The 20,249-nt window shown below is 41.2% G+C and overlaps 1 protein-coding gene across 1 annotated transcript in view; it reads left to right on the forward strand.

Annotated features, from left to right (window-relative positions):
• The window catches only part of gpr158b (G protein-coupled receptor 158b), a 60,318-nt gene that overhangs the window by 31,305 nt on the left and 8,764 nt on the right, over positions 1–20,249 (forward strand). Inside the window, exons 6-8 of the mRNA XM_023421802.1 lie at positions 6,717–6,826; positions 8,749–8,987; positions 16,509–16,647. Coding sequence (XP_023277570.1) covers positions 6,717–6,826; positions 8,749–8,987; positions 16,509–16,647 — 488 coding nt within the window. The remainder of the gene's footprint in view (positions 1–6,716; positions 6,827–8,748; positions 8,988–16,508; positions 16,648–20,249) is intronic.

Consider the following 20,249-nt stretch of genomic DNA (forward strand, 5'->3'; position numbering starts at 1 on the left):
ATCTATAGTCTTGAGTTTCCTTTTCTGCAATAACCATTCAATGAGTTCACGTTCAGTAATTTCCTCTCTATACAGCAGCGTTCAAATTGCCTTCAAATACACAGGGGATTGGAAGGCAATTTGAAAGTGAACACTACTATATGGAGAGGAAATCACTGAATGTAAACTCAGTGAATAGTCGTTGCAGAAAAATGCTGACTATAGACGGGATAAAAAATAGGGTTTGATGTCATAAAAATCTGCAGGATGATAACTTTAAATTGCTGAAGAGATCATTTCGACAGAAAAAAAATCTGCATTTTAGCAGGAAAATGAAGCGAGTTGTTGCTGCTGCCTGTGTTCAGAATACTTTACTATATAGATAAGACAATAAACCCTGCCTACTACTGTTTCGGGCGCAGCTAGAAGTTGTTATAGTACTGTACCTCTGATCACTGTCCGGACAATAAGAGAGTCGGACATCACAGTGCAAGTTTGCCTCGTGTGTGTGTGTGTGTGTATGCCTTTGCCAGCTTTTGTGTCATCTCTTTGTGTGAGTGAGTCCATGTGGGTGGACGCCAGTGTGCATTGTATATGTGTGTATTTACACTTGTGCACGCAACCCACAGTGCACCTGGAGTGCCGCGTCAGAAGCCCATCTTTAGCAGGGAAACAGATGGAAGAAACCTGAGCGCCATGTAACTGGGAGATCTGATGTAACTGGGGAATTCGCTGCCTTCAAACACTTGCGCAGACTGCCAACAGCGAGCCTCTGCTCTCCTCAAAACACAAAGTCTGATGGCTGGACGATAGCCATTTTGAAAAAAGAATTTAAAAAAGAAAAAGCAGAACAAAAAACAAAATCTGTTGAGAAGAAAGAGCTTCAGAGCGCTCGACTGACTGTTGGGATAAAGGTTTTGTTCTTATTCTGAAGTTACTGGAGTGTTACGGTGAGAAAGACATTAGCATTAGGTTAGAGAGCCTGGCAGCTTTTGGTGCAGCACATAAAGGGCTGCAGGTGTCGTGGGCTTGTCCTTATGTGACCACACTTGCTGTATAATTCTGCTGTGATGCTCAGAATGGATTTGATTTTGCATCTGTCCATCCACCCTCTCCCCCATTCACCCCAAGGATCACTCAAGTACCAAAAATAGTTCCCCAAAAATATCCTGCCGCTCTCACACACACTCAAGGGTCTTTTCTTCCCTTTGCTCTGCTGCGTCTTCAGTATTTTTTCCTGCATTTCTTAGCACCTTTGCTGCCTGTATCTCCCCCCCCCGCCTCACCCCATGTTTTCCTTTCAGTACCCCCTCTGCGTGTTCTCTCTCCGTCTCACCTTTGTGTCTGTCTCCTCTCCTGCAGTCTCAACGTTTGTTGCTGCTGCTGTTTCTTTTTCGCTGCCACCACAAGCCTCCTCAGCTACTGTAAGCTTGGTGCAGCTGCTCCTCCTCTGGTGCTCAATGCATTTTTAAACAGTCCATCAAGTTCTAGCACAACTTGTTTTAAAAATACATCTGCTGATTAATTGATGGAGGACGCATTGGAGGTTGGATGCAAACCAGGAGGGCTACCTTCTCTTCTGAGCGATATAAACATTTGGCTTTTTTATCGCACAGTCCCCGGTGACTTTGTAGTCCACATGGGTAGCACTGCAGAAAGGGTGTGACACTGTTTGTGTGGGCCTGTCTCAGTGCATGTTGGTGTGCGTGCACAGGCAGGAAAGAAGATGGATTTTGAGTGTGTTTAAGTGGATTTGTACCTTCACATTTTCCTTCGATTGTGTGCATGTGCATTTGTGCATGGATTTGCATTTCTGCATTCGTGTATGTGGGTGTAAGAAACAGCGTGGCCTACTTATACATCTTATTTGCAGAGGTGATTTATTATTTTGGTCCGTCTTGTAGACCGGAGAGCTGGAAGGCTGGATGTTTGCTCAGGAGGCGAAGAGATGAAGGTGCCAGGCAGGATGCTAATCCTAACCACGGGTTAGCATGAGAGTGAGACATGAGAGGCAGCAGGACAAAAGGAGGCTATAGACTGAAACAAGGACAGTTTGCAAGAAAAAAAAAACAAGTCTCTGGGGAATTGTTGCACTCCCACGGGTTGTTGAGCTCCACTCTGTCCTTTGTTGTCTCTCTGATCGACACTATCATTTGATTTAGCACCATGAGTTGTAATCTTCTGACTCAAGCTGCTTCACAGGAGCACAGAGGAGGAATATTGTAATTACACAGATTAGACTATTGTGTTAAATACAACTGTTAGGCCTCTTTATGAGTATAAATAGCTTAGGATCAAATCATTTGTCTTTTATAAATGCAAAGATCTAGAAGAGTTAGTGGAAAGGAAAAAAGAACTAAAAGAGAGATAGAATATTGCACTGACATTAATCAGGTGCAAGGACGTAGGTTTGGTTTTATCTGTGGTGGGGACGTTTTCTGTCAGGTGGCCTAAATAATATGTGCACTTGTTCTTTATCTCTCTTTTCTCAATCATATACTCACGTGCAAACACAAAGAGCCTGACACTGCAGAAAGTTTACTTTGATTGAATATGTTTGCTGATATAACTCATATAACTCCTAATTTAAACAGATGTTTTGCTGTTTTTTTAATTAATAGTCTTAACATGATGGAAGATGGTGCGCTCCTCTGTTTGAACCAACTATCTGCTCTGAGCCATTTTCTAATCTCACCTGAGATTCTGTAGCTCTGTCCTTTTTCTTGTTTTGTTGATTTGGGCGACACAACCCAAAAGTTTTGGTGACAGAGACACAGCGATGCTCAGGACATCAGAGCTCACCTGTCTGTGTTGCTCAGGCTGCTGCTGACGGGATATTCAGAATACAATGATGCCTGACATTAAAGAAACGAATCAGTTCGACAGGCTGTGGTTAATTTACTTCATAAATAACACTCATGTTTTAATACCCACATGCAGGAAGAGCTCTGCTCTTCATGTTGAGGGGGAGGGAGGCATTAAACAGTAAATATTTCTCCAGCTAATTTCAAAGAGGGTAAATGTCCCTGCTGTCCGCTCACAAATCTCCGCCCATGGTCAGGTGGCCACAAAAACAAATTTGCCCCGAGCCATACTTGAAACGTCAGTAAACCACTAACACGCCGCATGAATTTTATAGGCTGATATTATTCATGGTTGTGTTTACAACTTGTTGTCCTGTAAAAATCAATGAATGCAGATAAAAAAAGAAACAATTTAATATCTTTTGGAAATTCTCTTATTCACTTTATTTGCCTGTGAAAGTCGGTGAGTAGGGATATTTCCACAAATGTGTAACTAGTCCTTTTAAAAGATAAGTGATTTTTCAATAAAGTTATTCTTATTAAAGTTCTGCATCATGTTAAAGGTTTCAAACTGAATCTATAAAATCTGGATCTATAACTTGAAACCCTTCTTTTTTCATCCATACCTGTCTGTCTTCCATAGACCAACTATTTTATCAGATCCTGAGCTGCAACGGTGACTTAAAGCCGGCAGTGGAGCATTAAGAAGGAACCGCTATAATTCCTGTTCTTGGGTATAAAATGGACTTGGCTCCCCGCTTTGTCATGACCAGCATACCAATGACAGACTTTGGCACAGCGAGGTTTTGATGAGGCTTGTGGATGGAGGGAAAGTGTTGTTGCTGCTGCGCTCGGTGCTTTGACTCTGTGTGTCACATTCTTAATCAGGAGGTGAGAGAGACGTCTGAGCACCAGAGCTGCTGGGCTGAGAGAAGACAGGCTGAAGGCTGAGAATCCAGATATTATTAACAGTTTAATTGTGAACTGAGATACGTGTTTGGCAGAGTGGCTGAAAGACATTTAGCTGGTTTTGAGACTGTAGTAGATTATAGAACATGTGGCAGGATAGGAATGATAAAAAAAGCGAGTAACAAGCTCTAGTGGCTCACTGTGATGTTTCTTTCTCTATGTGTCGTCTGGAGACTCAATTTCACTCATAACTCTCTGAATATCTGTATGAGAAGTTGTCAGATTTTATATTTTTTTGTCATATCATCAGTCGGTTTTGATTTTTTTTCTATAAAAGTGAACACTTTTATTCTTTTAACACATGGCACAGCCAGACTCCTGCAGCCTCAGGGTTGGCTGAGAGTTTACTTGAGTTTGCCACAGATGTTCTGCCTCTTTTCTGGGGAAAAGAGGTTGCAGGTGCTGCTGTTTCTCAAGCTTAATTACGCTGGAGAGCTGCTGCCTCTTGAATGCCAAGGCATCGTAAGAGTAGAGATGAATCACGAGCTGTTCTTCTCAGGGATGCACTTATACTACATCTGTAACTAACTGTAACATCCACCCACAGCTGGACACTGTTCATTGTGATGTATAGTACAGGCATCCGTCTATCCAGTAATTCACCCCTCATCATATGCACCTGTAGTTATGTAATCATGATTTACTGTATCTGTGAATTATGCTGTGCAAATAATGCTGTGTTTTCACAATTCACCGTAGCACAAAAGTAACCACAGGTGTAGATAAAATGAATGTTTGCCCTCTTCGTTGTAATGTGAAAGGATAGATTTGCATTTTTATATTTTCATATTACAGGTCGAAATGTGCATTGAAAGATTGTTCCTTCTGTCCACACTGGCTGCAGAGAGATCCAAATTCTAAATCAGTTTCAAAGAATATGAGCAGGGATGAAGCTCAAATTCATCATTCAGAAGTTCAGCCGAAGTAAATATGAGATTTCAGCAGTCTGAGTTAGTCAAATCAAGTTTCCAAAGTTGCAGTCGTCTGGTACCAAGGTCCTTCTTTTCAGAGAGGAAACTCTGTCCATGAGGCAGGAAAAGAACATTTCATACTGAAAAGACGGAAACGTGAGAATATAACCATTCGGCCGGTCTAACTCAGGCTTCATACTCACTTCAGATAAACTTTGAAATGTATTTTTGAACAAACCGAGGTCTTTGGATTTCATCACCGTAACCACTGTAACAATGTAACCATGGCGACGAATTTCCTCTAACCATCACCAAGTACTTATTTCAACCCAAACCACAATCTTTACTTAAACCCAACCAAGTCATTTTGGTGCCTAAAACGAGCCAGTCATATTGTTGTAAAAACGTCATTTTAACTTTATGAGGAGACAATATGTCAAAGTTGTGTTCACAGCTTGATGCGCTGCCCCCTAGTGGCCAAAACTCTCAAATACTGCGGACAAGGCGTGGTAAAGACAGTGACTGATGCTACTCCTGCCGCTTCTTTTAAAGCCGTAACCCTCCTTTTTTTTATATGTTTGCCCATACACAATGTAATATACAGTGTATTGAATTTCCATATATGAAATAAATGTACATTTAAAAGAAAAACATATAAATTATATATGAAACATATCAGAAATTTACACTGTTTCATATCAAGCCCATAAAAATATGTATGTATGTTTATATTAGAGATACATAAATATCTATCCGTCCCACAGCCCATCAATATATGTTGATGTTATATTAAGTATTCTCAATACAAACATATATAACCACACATAATTTTTAATTTATGTTGTTGTATATATATATATATATATATATACACATATGGTTGCAACATGTTATATATCATCATATAGATATAGATCACATCATACATATACAAATTAGTATTTCATATATGTTATAAACTTATATCATCATATGTCCATATATGTGATAAGAACATATACCCTCATGTGTGACTATATAGGTCACTCTTTATGTAGAGAGATATATCTGTATTTATTAGACTTCTGTATGAGCATGTTTTTGAATAAAAGTTCTGATTATGACCAGTGCACCTCTTACATTATACATCTGTTTTATCATATTCATCATTCAGCAGGTGAATGCACGACATTCAAGCGACTTAAATGAGGCTTTCAACAGGCCGCAATCATCAGAGTTAAGACTTGAGTACTTAACAGAATAACAGCATGGAGATGTGTGTCCACCAGGCGAATGAATGAAGCAGTTACTCTTTGCTCCAGTGGAAACGAGCAGAGTCACTGCGCTCGATCTTCAGCTTCACTGAAGGCCACTGGAGATTTGACGTGTGGCGTCCCGCTGAGATACACACTGATGAAATGAAACACGGCTGCAACCGACGTGCAAATGGAAACTCTGATCTTTACAGCTCTTCTCCTCAGTCTCTGTCACAGCCTCGTCTTCAACGGTACTACGTGCAAATAAATCTCACACCAAGCAGAAAATGATAGGCTGACATTTTATCAGCCACCGGCACATTGTCTGTTCTATTGCAGATCAGGCAGCGTGTCAGAAACCTCATCTGCACATGTGCTCAGAAACACCGCACGTCCATGTGCATGTGTGGAGAAGCACAAATCAACATGCAAATACACACGTACTCAGATTTAGTCACACGTATACATGCATATGGAAAACAAGGTTGGTAAACATTACCCGAGACATATAGAAAATAACCCTTCAAACTCTCATTTCTAATGTGTTCTGGCAGCTGACATATGAACAACATACAGATAAGAGATGTCAGCGGGAGCTGTGGAGGTGTGAGATATCTGCGTGGCCAAATCTGCCTCCAGCTCCGGTTTATCACAGGCTGTAGACTTACATCATTTTCATTTCCGATTCCTTCTCTGTGAATATGAGAGAAATATGACAACAGCGGATGTGAGTGATTCATCGCTGACAAGAAAACAAAGTATAACATGGTCAGTGTGTCCCGGAGTGTGTGTTGTAACTCTGCTGTACCTCCCTGCAGGTGATGATCCTGTACTTCCACCCCAGTGTGTTTCGATGCATCCTCCTGAGGTGGGTTCGCCTCCTGGGTTTCGCCATCATGTACGGCACCGTCATCCTCAAACTATACAGGTACGGGAAACTGAAACTAACACTAAAAGCGCTGGAAGCAAAACAGCAGTAATCCTCCTGAGTGACACTGATGTTTTCTGCTCGTTGTTTGACCTTCCTCTGAATGATTCCTCTCTCTAATAAAGAAAACTAAAGTGAAAGCAGAAAGGTTAAAACATGGCAGCACAGTGGTGCAGTGGAGGATGAAGGACTTACATGTTCGTCCAGGTATTCTGACTTCCTCCCACAGTCCAAACACATGCCTGTACATGTATCAGACTGATGACCTGTCCATGGGATGCCCCGCCCTCGTGCAACGGCAGCTGGGATTGGCTCCAGCCATCTCTTCCCTTCTCCTCTTTCCTATCTCCTCTCCTCATATTAACTTGCCCTATGAATTAGCCTTTCTCAGTCTCAATAATTCAGTTCCCTCTCTCTTGTGCGCACACACACATATGCACAGAGTCTTGCCAATAAGCACATTTGAATTTCACATCAGGTTCAGTCTATCAGCGTCTGCCTACTGAAGTATCTAATCAGACGCAAGCACACACACACACACACGCACACACACACACACACGCTCACTTCCTGCTCTTCAGCTCCGAGCAAGTGTTGCAAGAGATGAGAGAAGGAGGTCAAAGGCCGGCCAAAGTGTTCCCTTGGCAAAATTACCAATTTGATTTTCTTCCGAGCTCGCTGGGTGTGAAGTGTGCCCCATGGGCGAGCTCTTACAGCCCGGTCCCACTGAATATATCAGAGATGAGATAGATTTGTCACAGTCTGGTCAAGAGATGGCAGATGAGCAGAGCAAACAGAGCTGACTTTTCTGTATGTCTGGAGCACATGGCAGCTTTCTCCACATAGAGCTCCACCTCTCCAGTATCAGATCACTTTATGCCGCTTCAATTGTTCTGGCTGATGGGCTGCATCTTTAATTCCCTTCATAGAGTCACTGCTGTCCTGTGTGCACGCCGTGAAGACTATAAACACTGTGCAACTTATAACTAAACTGCCTCTGCATGCATTTTGTCTAACATTCAGATTCAGATTCAGATTCAGACTACTTCCCTAAGACGGGCAATTCCTTGTCAGCTTACTCAGTCAATACACGCAACTTCAAAATTCACATATATGGATCAATACAAGGGAACAACGAGCAACAGTAAGTAAAATAAATAAATAATAATGATAATGATATAGATAAAAAAATAGTAGAAATACAAAAATGTAAGTCATTTACGTACGATGACGACTCTCTGTGTTTAGTGGCCTGATAGCAGAAGCTATGAAGGACTTGGAGAAGCAGTTTGTTCTCATGGCATCGTCCTGAGGGCGTTACAGTAAATCCACTGGACAGAACATGGTCCGATTGGCTGATAATGCCTTTTGCTTTCTGGCCTCCTGTTTCTCCCAAAGGGAGGACAAGTCTATTTGCTGGAATCCAATTATCCTTGAGCAAACATTCACAGTACCATTTAGGCTATTCTTTTCCTTTACGCACAACGCATTAAACCAGCAAATAAACGAGAAAAATTCAAATACTTTCAATGAACGATTGATAAGAAATGACATAAAATGCTATGACACACATGAAAGGAGTTAAGCTTCCTCCATAAGTGAATTGTCTGTTCCATCAAACTTAAGCTGAGAGTCGAGCACTGTTCCTAGAGACCTATCTGTCCACAATTTGAAAAATGCCCACCATGAATAGTGCTAGCTTTTAGGTTTATAACTATTTTGCCTGAAATATAATGTTAACAATCATCTCTGTACACCCATGAGAAAAATCCAAGTGGTTAAATTTCCTTTCAGTTCTCCCTGCAGCACAAGAGATGTTACACCATGAATTAAACCAATCACACTTAACGCCCATGACTGGATTGAAATAACAGCAGCTTGTCTCCCTCGCACCTTTAAATTCAAGTGGTCGTGTCTCCCAGGGTGTTAAAGGTGTTCCTGTCCCGCACGGCCCAGAGGACGCCTTACATGACCAGCTGGCGCGTCGTGCGGCTGCTGGGGGTAATTCTGCTGGTGGTGCTGTGGTTCCTGGTGGCCTGGACGTCCGCCGTGTGCCAGAACCCTGAGCTGAGTCGGGCCCTGATCGCTGTAGGCCTCACCCCAGAGGGACTACAGTTCAGCATGTGTCTGCTGGACCGATGGGACTACATGATGGCTGTCGGTAAGTGTGTGTGTGTGTGTGTGTGTGTGTGTGTGTGTGTGGTCACTGTGTATTAATGTCTACAGGACAAGAAATCATCCAGAATGAGGAAATTCTGGTGCCACTTACCACTTAAACTATAAGGAGCTTTTGGGCAGCTTGGGTCTAAGCCTCTTGGGTAAAGCTTAAGATTAAATTTAGTTTAGAAACTTTACTTTTGGAAAAAGCTGCAGGCAGGTTGAGAGGGAAAAATTGTTTGGTAACAGTAGTGGAACATTTTAGTTGTAAATGTTTGAAATCTACTCATTCCTGCTTCGAAGGGTATCTTGTATTCTGTGGGTGAGTTTATTCATTAAAGAGGAACTTGAAGGTGCTCTGCTATGGAGCAATATTTTTATGAGGCGGTTTCGATTTTTTATTTTTTTGGTGACACAGTTCACATTCCCCTCAATGGTTTCACATTATTCCTCTACAGGTCACAGTAACCTACTGACAAACACAGCAATGCCAACACAGGCAAGTAAATACAGTTGTAAACAATGAAAGATTTTTGCAAAAAAGGCGAATAACTTATTTTCACTATAATTCCATCTGTTAAACACAATGACAGAATATATGGCTCATTTGGTCGTGGGTTTTTAAACACTTTCTGTAACAAAAGCAAAAATCTTATCACACGGGGGTTTAATCTGTGGTTTAATTTGTGTCATGCTTGATGTGGAAAAAGTGCCCATGTCTTCTTTCAGAATATTTTCAACAGTTTTCTTAAAGTAGGCTACATGAAAATGCATAGAAATGTAAGAAAGCACATCTGACAGATATTTCTTGGGAAATTTATCTTGTAACCTTTCCTACAGGGACTGGTGGCATCTCTGAAAAATAAGTTTGTAAGTTCTAATACTTTAAAGTCCTGAGGCTCCCGTATCGTACTGAAAAAGTAAACAGTCTGCTACCGTTCAGAAACTGATGGGCACAGTGAGGCAAAAACACCCTCTCCGACCTCACAGATTTGAGGTCCAATGTGAAATTGCACCACTGGCAACTCATCTATTGTGGGCAGTGCGGTCTTCGTCTGCTCTGTACGGGAGGTGATGGTACTGACAGCAGATGGTTTGGACACAAATAGACTGGAGTCGTTAAACTGCATCTTTCCAGTGAGTCCTAAGCACAATGCCTCCGTTGTTGTTCACGGTAGGCAGAAATGAACAGGTACAGGCCATGGGAGTCCTGATCTTGTATGAATGTGATGAACTGCTCTGCTTTGACTCGCGTCTTGTGGGAGATGTAACAGCTGCCTCTTTAAGCGGCCCATAAAATGCTCCAAAACACACAAGCTGCTGGTTAAAAGACTTTATCGACTGCCTGTTATAAACCTTACTTTAATCTATTGTTATGGTTTATTTTCAATTTAGTTTTTGACCTTTGATTTTAATCTTGTCTTTAAAGCTGCATCTTTTCGCGAAAGGCGCTATCAAGTTATTATTAATGTGCTTTTAGGGATGTGTTTATTTAGCGCACTGCCACTGAAGCAGCATTTTGCAAAACCTCAGCTCTGAACTTGTTGTTAAATAGATGCAGTTGTGAATTCTGATTATATTTTCCATTGTTTGATTTGACTTTCCCCACACAAACAGTTTAATGAATGGCACTGTGAGTTAGGGAAACAAAGGAAGGCTCTAATAAACAGAATGGCGTGCCTTTGTCTTACATTAAGTAGGGCTGCCACCAGCATGAAAGCAGAATACGTCAAGAGGGCAGACGGTATCCTTAAATGTCTCATTTATTCATAAAGCCTTTTACCAGCATGTCTCAAAGGACTTCCCTGAGGATGAGCATATCAAGTTTTAACTAGGTAATAATCTATCCCATAATAAAATGGAGTAATGAATTATGGAACGTCATAAAACATATGGAAGCAAATCTAAGCTCAATCTATAGGATTTCTTATCTAAACTGAAGTGAAATTAACTGCTTTATTGAAATGTTTTTGAATGTGTGTTTCTTATATTGTTGCTAATGCAGCTTCACCTTGAGTGTCCGAACTCTGCTCGGCTTCCTTACACATTTCAATCTGACTTTTTACATTCTGTTCTCACCTCTTTGAGTTACCCTCATCCTTTGATTCACATTAATCCATAGATCATAAATTATATATATTTCCAACCAGGCACATAAAACATAAAATGTAAGTGAACCAGACTATAAGAATTAGTTTTTTATTGAGGTATCCCTAACGTTACCAGTTTTGAGCTGTATTATCAATCCTTTAGGGACTGTAATTTTCAACTTGGATGGCGAGGGGGGCGGAACCGTCTTTTTGACTTTGAATTGCGAGGTCATTAAAGAGGACCTTTAATGGCCATTTTAAGTGTTAATCATTTCATTCTCAGTGTCGACTAGAAAAGATTTACACGCTTTAATGTTCTGAAAAGACATTAGTTTTCTTCTGCTGAACATTTAATACTGTACTGTCTTCACCCTCTGTCTGAAACGCTCTGTTAGAGCTCGGGGCTCTTTAAGGTCCGGCCCCCCGGAGCTGGAGCCCAGTGTGCTCTGATTGGTCAACTACCATGGCAACGACACGTTCCGCACGTTTTGTGTAAACAAACTTCAGATGACAATATTCATAACTTGCAATATTTTTTATGAGAAACCCTTTTGATGTTTTTATGTGTGGACACTTCCGGACTAATGGAATATAAATAATGGAGGAGCGAACAGACGGTCGACAGGTAGGGAGTCTCCACCTCTTCACCTCCTGCTGGTTTACAATGCCGGTAAATCTGAATGAATTAAACGTTATTGGGCATAGTTACTGAAAAACAAACTCAGCGGTTAAACTGTGGATAATTTAGGTACAGCATGTCAACAACTGACAACGCGATCGTGGTAACGCTGTCAACATCCACAGTAACAATGCAGACTGACAGGCTGTGAGGCTTAGTCACCTGTGAGGCCACATCAAGTGTGAATTACAGAAATAACTGCTGTGAAAATGAAGCATCTGACTGTGCGTGGTTTCTGAAGCAGTCCTCCTTGAAGTGCGCGCTCACACTATAATGTTTGGAGCAGTGGAGAACCGTGGAAAAAATGAAGTAGATTTCTGCAGGAGGTTAAGAACGCTGCCTTTTCCACATGACTACAAAACTAATGAAAACTCTTCACCATAAGTAGTTATGTACTGTGCCTTGTGTGTGTGGGGGGGGGCGTGCCAAGCTTGCAGGTGGGCAGTATTGACCAGGAAGTAATGTCTGGACCCCCAACGAGGCGTTTCATACAAAAGGAGAAAATTGAGTTTTTACCCTGACAGAGTTTCTCCCTTTGATGTAAATGTTACGGCTCCCAGGGATGGGAGACCACGATAACAAATATCTAACCTGTATAAAGCAGGTAAAGCAGAGGAATGAGGACACAGGTCGTCTCGTTTCCTTTCCGGATTGCCTCTGAGGAAATAGCTGCAGGTGCGCTCCCTAACCGTTCCCCGGAGCAACTCATAGGAACACGAACGTTCCACCCCCCCCCCTCCCCCATATAAGCGGGGCACCTCAAGACCATATGACTTCTGATTGAAAATAATTGTGATACTCATTAAAGGAATCTTACCACCTAAATGTGGTCACCCTTTTTTAGATGTGCCACAAACTTTGATCCTTTTGACTCTGGAGAACATTTACATGCACAAAAATCTATATAACACACTATAAGTAAGGAAAAACTCATTGTTCATTCTATTGGTAAGTTTTGCTGTTGCTACATAGCCAAAGTCAGCATCACTTATCCGTCTTGCCAATGTCATGGTTGTCACGATTCGGGAAAGGCTGGACCCAAATGCAGCCAACACAGGGGACTGAGGTGCAAAAAGTTTATTGACTTAAGAACCTGCTGGTGAACCACAAAAGGAAACCGAAGCACAAGGGTTACACAAGAACTTAAACAGCAGGCCAAAACACAAGGAACCACAGGGGATGACAACAGGAGACATGAATTGGCAACATGAACAGAGCACGGAAAAACCATAGATGAACAGACAAAGGGGAGCACAAAGACTATATAGACACAAGGGAGGTAAGGGTGATTGAACACAGGTGAAACACATTAGGGCGGGGCAGGCAATCACCACTCAGAGAAACAGGACCAAGACAGGAAGTAAAAACATTGAGACACACAAGGAAACCAATTACAAAAATAAAAGAGGAAGTGACAAAAGTCCAAACAAACTAAGAAAAAGTGTCTGCCATGGCAAACCGTGACAGCCAAGAGCTTCAGCCATTGTTGTGTTTACAAAACAAGATGTTATAATAAAAAATATAATAAAAAAAAATGAAGAGACCGTTAGACCGGGCCGGGGCTAGCTGGTTAGCATGCTTACTCTCAGCAGAGGAGAAGAAGTGATAGAAATAGAAGCAAAACAAGAGGGTTGCTTTCCACCGCTGGAGACAACTCTTGGCGAGTAAAGGAATGAAGTCTGATGCTGAACTTGCAACGTTTCTTTTAGACTGGTACATAAACAGCTGTTAATGGTAATGTTGGCTATATGTTGCCTCATATAGCCAACATTACCTTGCCTCCTCCTTTTCTGACCCTCACTAATATTTTTGCACAGTCTCTAAAAGCCCAGAATGAATAACATTGACCAACTAACAAGAAGGAAGAGTAATTGCTTTGCAGCTGCAGGTACTATCCTTCAAGTATCTCTCAAGTCGCAGACGGCCGTGTGTGTGCGTGCGTGTGTGTGTGTGTGCGCGTTACAGTCACTTCCTGATGACAGATTCTTGAAGCAGGAGGCATTGATGGGCACCTCACTGAAGCCAGTCTGACAGCAGGGGACACTAATCCTGTTTGGAAAGAGGGAAAGGATGGATCCCTGAGAAATGCTCGGCCTGCCTCTGAAAACTGATAGACAGGCAGACAGAGAGGAAGAGAGACGGGAGTGGCAGAGAAAAAGAAGAGAGGGGACTGTGAAGTATGAAGCTTGTAGGGATGTGGGCAATGATGCAAGGAGAGTTTTCCACCAGCCCAGGAGAAGGGGGGGGGGGGGGGGGGGGAGCTTGAGAGGAAGAGAGAGGTGGTGAGGGGAGGACAGCTGAGGACACTCTGAAGACAGGACAGAAGAACAGAAACATCTTCAGAGGAAGCGTGTGTTTGAGGTTCACAGCGCTTTGAATGGAATTAATCACACAGAGCACAACAACCCCTCTGTTTGTGTGTCTGCGTCTCTACATGAGTGTCGGTTTGCATTTTCATGTGCACACCAGACAAGGTGGGAAATGAGGAAGCCCCGCTGCTCACTGTGACAGCCGGTGAGAACACACCCGTGTGTTAAAGCTACAGTGAAGGACAGGAAGCCCCCTGCGAAGGATTTTTAACAATGCACAAGTCACGGTGCACGTCGTGTTTGTGAGAATTTATCTAATTGCTTTTCAGCGCTTTTGCTTGTTTTATCATAATACCAACAAAGGAACACATGTCTATCTAAAAAATGAATAAATCATCCTATTTTCTTCTGCAATGTGAAGCAAAACAGAGCTGATGCAAAAACATATTGATAATGTCAGCAATAAACAATTAATTTGAATATGCAATTAATCTGCATTAGTTGGAATTGTTATCCTTTCCTTCTTGCGACCAGCTCTCCGTGCATCCTGATTCAGAGGCTAAGCACCATGTAATTAGTGATGATTTATAGACTAGGCCTATTCATGAATATTAATTGTCTGTAATCACTGTAAAGACTTTATGGACTCATATGCCAAACACAGTCCAAGGCACAGTTCTTGGTGCTATTTGCTGTCTGCAAACAAAACAACAAAGTTTGTGTAGATTGTATCAGAGGAAAACCTCTGACTTTGTGATGCTTATTTGGGATTTTCATATCAGTACATGATAAGGAAAAATGTGTTTTATGTGCAAATATATTATTTTTTCTACCAGCAGTAAAAAAAAAAGAAGCATCATCTTTTGGTTCTACACCAGAGAGCAGCAACTACAAAATGTTTTAGACTGCTGCGAGCCATAATTTCATACCTCCGAAATGCAGCATCCATCAAGGAATCCTCTTCATCACATCCAAAATAATTACTATTGATTTTTGCAACTGATGCTCTGTAAAATTTAATTCCACCGACAATTTAGATGATAATGTGCAGGCTGTGAACACACACCGTAGTGATTCTGACATGTGTTGATAACCGTGAAGCCAGCCGCCGTTTCGAATACAACTTCCCTGTAAATTGCCGTTGGGCTGTGTGACCTTGGTGAGATTTGACGATGGCACGGATGTGTCAACAAGCAAGTCGAGGAAGCAGCTGCCTCACTTCGGGGAAACACTTCAAACACTGGGAAGTCTTGCTAAATTAAGAACTGCTCAATTTGAAACTACACAATTGGAGTCAACACTGTCGGTGTCTGGTGTCAGAGCGGGGTTAGTGTGTTAATGTGGGGTGAATATCAGTGTAACAGTAGTGCAGGTGAAAATCAGTTCTCAAAGGTAAAGCCCAACATTTTGGGAAATACTTTTTAGGGCTTTTTTGTTCCTGAGATGGAGATGAGACAACTGATACCACTTTGATGCCTGTCTGCTAAGTATCACGCAGGAGGCGATTAGCATAGCTTAGCATGAAGACTGGAAACATGAAGGCACAGTCTTCTGATCTGTCCAAAGGATAAAAACATCCAGCTACACACCTTTAAAGCTCTCCACAAGTCTCTTCTGTTTAATCCATACACAAGCAGAGACGTAAATATACAGTTTGATTTTCAGGTGGAAAGTCTTTTCATAAAGTCTGTTTGCCAGGTGTGGCGTCGTCGTCTCTCCACAGACCTGCACTCAAAACAATATTTAGCCTTTTATGTTTAGCGATTTATGTATTTTCATTGCATATAAGGTTTTGATCCATTTGGATTACACAGTTTTAACAAACATAATGTAATGCATAACAAGTAAGAATGAGATTTATGTCATAGTCCAAATAAATCCAGTGCGTTTAAAAACCTTAATAACCAGGTTTATGCAATATATTTAAAACAGACTGAGTAAATCTCATTCTTACTTTTTTCATTTATGTTTGATAAATATGCATCACATGTGTAATCCAAATGTATAGAAATCATACATACATCTTAAATATTAGGCCAAATACTTTCTTTGAGCGTGGTAAACTAAAACCTGACAGTTTTTGGCCAGCTGTGCGGCCAGCTGTGCAGCTAGATTAATTGCATTTTTACATTTCTGGTTGTGTACGGATGAAACAAAGGAGATGCAACTTTGTATTTAACTCAGAAAGTAGTTTCAATCTTTTCATGTAACACTTTAAAAGAAAATAAGTGTGTTTTTGCCAGTTATTTTTTAATCATTATGCTTAACGATGAGTTGGTACATTATTCGGTCAGAAGACAAATGGTAGCCATTCTAAACAGGAAATACAGACTTTAAAACACTAATTAGGAAAAAGAGTTTAAAGACAATAACAACTTTCAAATCAAGTGATGTCATCTAACTATCTCTGTGACCTTTTTCTGTTGTTTGTTCCTTTTGCTGCCCAGCGGAGTTTCTGTTCCTGCTGTGGGGCGTGTACCTCTGCTACGCCGTCCGCACTGTGCCCTCGGCTTTCCACGAGCCACGTTACATGGCTGTGGCCATCTACAATGAGCTCCTCATATCGGCCATTTTCCACATCATCAGGTGAGAAAGGAAAATGGGGATGGGAAAAGCATCAGTGGGCATGAACAGTAAGTGCCCACTGGGGGTCGGGGGGGGGGGGGGGGGGGGGGGCATAAAAGAGGCATGAAACAGAGCTAAGATTGGAGAACAATGAAGTATCACACTTTGACTTGATGAACATCTCTGTGACAGTAATGAGGAAATGGCACGAATAATGGCAAGGGGCTTAGACGACTTTACCCCGTCTTGCAGCACAAGCTGTTGTTTAATCATAATCATAGGGATATTTGCCTGTTAGCATGGGCATTACAAGTGTTGAACATGTCAGATGAAAGGCAGAGTTCACCCGCCTCCTTCATCAGGGAAATGAACACTGTCAGCAGAGCGCAGGGTAAGCCGGTTGAAAGGAGGTGAATAAAAAATGTCTTCCCTGTGCAGAGACACAGCATAATACATCTACTGTGGCAGAGCCCAGAATAAACTCTCAGTGCCGTGTAACTCTCTGTCTGTCTCCTACAGAGGTGGAGAGAGACTGCTCTAGTTACAGTGTTGTATTCAATTAGGGAAACTACTTCAGTATTTTAAATGTTAAATGTCATTTTAATTTAGTAACAGACACTCTCAAGTAAAATAAAGTTTATCATGCTTCATTGATTTATTTGCCGGAATCCGAATCAAGGGGCTGTCCTTAAAGCTGAACTAATCAATGTTTTGATATTAATAAGGAAAAATATATATATTCATGGGAGAGGAGTCACTCGTAGTGATGTGGTCACAGATAAGTATCATCTCACTCTAAAGTGCCTTTAGCTATAAAAGAGCCTTTTAGCATCTTTTATCTCATTGTTTTGGTTTTCAGGGGCTGTATTACAGAAACTTCTTATCTTAAAGTCTTAAGATTGGAAGAGTACATACATAGATCCTAACTAACAGGAAATCCTATCTTTCTTATCTTACTCCATCCTACTCAAGTTAGGAAATCTAAATAGTCAATCCAACATCAGTTATCAACTTTTAGGTCTGTTACCTAGCAACCAACGCTTGATTTAGTAAATTCTGACTCACTTACTATGCATTCTTGTGTGACTCTTGGGACCTTACACTGTATCTCAAACAAGCTGGTTTTATGTGCCTGTGTTGAATATATGGGGTTTTGACTATCTGAGTTGAAAAGGAAACTACATTGTAAAATGGTGCATAGTAATAGTCAAACTTTTACAGGACTCCTGAACCGCAGAATACTTTGTCAGTCCTGTTGCAGTGGAAATAAAAGTGGTCAGGTGATTTTTATGGCGCGCCTGCAGGAGCCTCAGGCAAAAAGTCCCATTTGTCACACTCCCGATAAAACTGTTCCTGATTGAATTTTCTTTCATTTATTCAGACGTCTATTGTGCTCAGTGGGATAAAAAGGAAAAGATCACATCCTTTTAATCTGTTAAGAAACCAAAAAGTCCAGTGGGTACACCTTCATCATCAGTGTGAAAGTGTTATAAATCAAACTGTTCTTGCAGGCTGGGGAATAAAACATTAGAGTGTTTTTCTTTTTGGGAGCTGACAGAGTCAGACTGCTGCTGCGGTCTAGAGATAAGGGTGGACTTGTGCAGAATGTGATGTGTATTTTTGTGGAGGGGAAGGGATGATAAAAACACACACACACACACACACACACACACACACACACACACACACACACACACACACACACACACACACCCTTTGCTCTTGGATGTCTAATGAATTATGAATATGAACGTGTTTAATAGGAGTAAAGGGCCAACGACCTCTGAGCCACCTTGGCGAATCTCTGATGAATGATGGGAAACAATTCACACTCACAACTCACTCTCACACCACACACTTTGCACAAAGTACACAATACTCTTAACTCAATACCGCCTACATAATTGCATTGATCTGTCTGTCATAGTATGTGGCTTTGATTGGCTGTGGAGAATTGATGCCAAAATGCAGCTATACTTGTTAGAGCCCATTTCAGTTTTTCTGTACTGTTTCACCTTCTCCAGCAATAATTGGAGCAATTACCTGTTCCAGTGCTCATGGGTACAATACCAGCTATGATTTACAACAGCTACAATAACAGTAATGATGACATGAAGTCTTTAAAAGAGACTGAAATCGCTGCTGTGAGCTTTGACAAACTGCACACATCTGAATTGAGGTAGTGGTGACAGAAATGGGGCACAATTCGTTTGTGGGAAATAATTTGCCCTGGTGTTTTGCTGATGGTGATAGAAAACAATATATTTCTCCTCTGTTCTGTAAACATTTATAAAAACTTTTCAAAAACCAATGTGACAAATGTACTTTGTCCTGTAAGAGAACCTCAAGCAGTGATAAGACTGACGCTTAACATGCCAGACATATAATCAGGAGCCTGACCATGCTGAGCTAAACAAACTAATCAGGAAGGGCAGGTAGTGAGGGGGAGCGAGGATTTACAAAATCACATCTGTCTACATAAAGTCTGTAATACTCTTTAATGAGATGTACATTAAGTTTAGGTGCTGTATATTTGGTCACTATATCCATATCATACTTTTATTGTCTAAGCAGTCCAGACACATGCATGCCATCACACAGACATTTTTAGCCTTGACTGGGAGCCAAACCCGCTGAGCTGTGAACGTATAAGAGGAGCAACGTGAGAAATCTTAGTGATAGGATACATTTGATATACTACCAACCCAGACACAGAAATACATAATATCATTTGAAATGGTGAAACCAGCTGTGAAAACATATAAGCTGTCAATATCTCTCTGTAAACAAGAAGCTAAATGCTAACGCCAAGTATTACAGACCATGTGAACCCTAAACAGTCAACATTAGCTTGTATAGGTTTGTTTTTGTCTGTGTGTTTTACAGCATGGATACCTGGGGACAAAAGAGGCATCATATCACAGAGTTATACTGCACTTCACTGCACTTTTTTGTACTAAAGGAAAATCATTGAAGAAACACAGACAAAGGGTTTGGGTGATGAATAACACTGTTTAACATCTTGCATCAATGAGGAAGAGACAGTAGAGAATGAGAGATGCTGCATTTAGGCACCATATGTACTTTAAGCTGAATGCTACGTCAGTATGCTAACATGTTCACAATGATAACGCTAACCATGTTCAGCATTTTACTTTTGAGTATATGCATGCTAACATTTGCTAATTAGCATTAAACACAAAGTAAAATATCTATCTGTTGAACTATATTAGCCGCTAGCATGTCTGGTATTCTCAGGTGTGTATTTTGGCAGCTACCTGCAGCTTTACAACATCAGGCATTCAAAATGCATCTAGCCTCAGCACAAAATAACTGCACTACCCTAAAAACCAAGCTAAAGTGAACACATTTTTCATAACCTCAACAGAGTGCCTCTCAAAAAGGAGAGAACTGGTTCCAATAAATTGCTTCTTTTATAATTTTCACACAGCCTCTGTTTACAGTTAGTTTTATTTTTACGCCTCAGGGTTTGTGGTACATTTCATTCTGTTCTCACCCAGAGATTCACTAAAGGCTGCTTTTAATGTCGGTGTGTGTGTGTGTGTGACTGAGCATGTTTCACAAACAACAAGTGCTCAGTTCGGCTGGCTTTCAAATATACA

Source organism: Seriola lalandi, unplaced genomic scaffold (genome assembly GCF_002814215.2).
Source record: "Seriola lalandi dorsalis isolate HSWRI2012SDOR001 ecotype SW California unplaced genomic scaffold, Sedor1 jcf7180002054677, whole genome shotgun sequence".
NCBI classification, from domain to species: domain Eukaryota; kingdom Metazoa; phylum Chordata; class Actinopteri; order Carangiformes; family Carangidae; genus Seriola; species Seriola lalandi.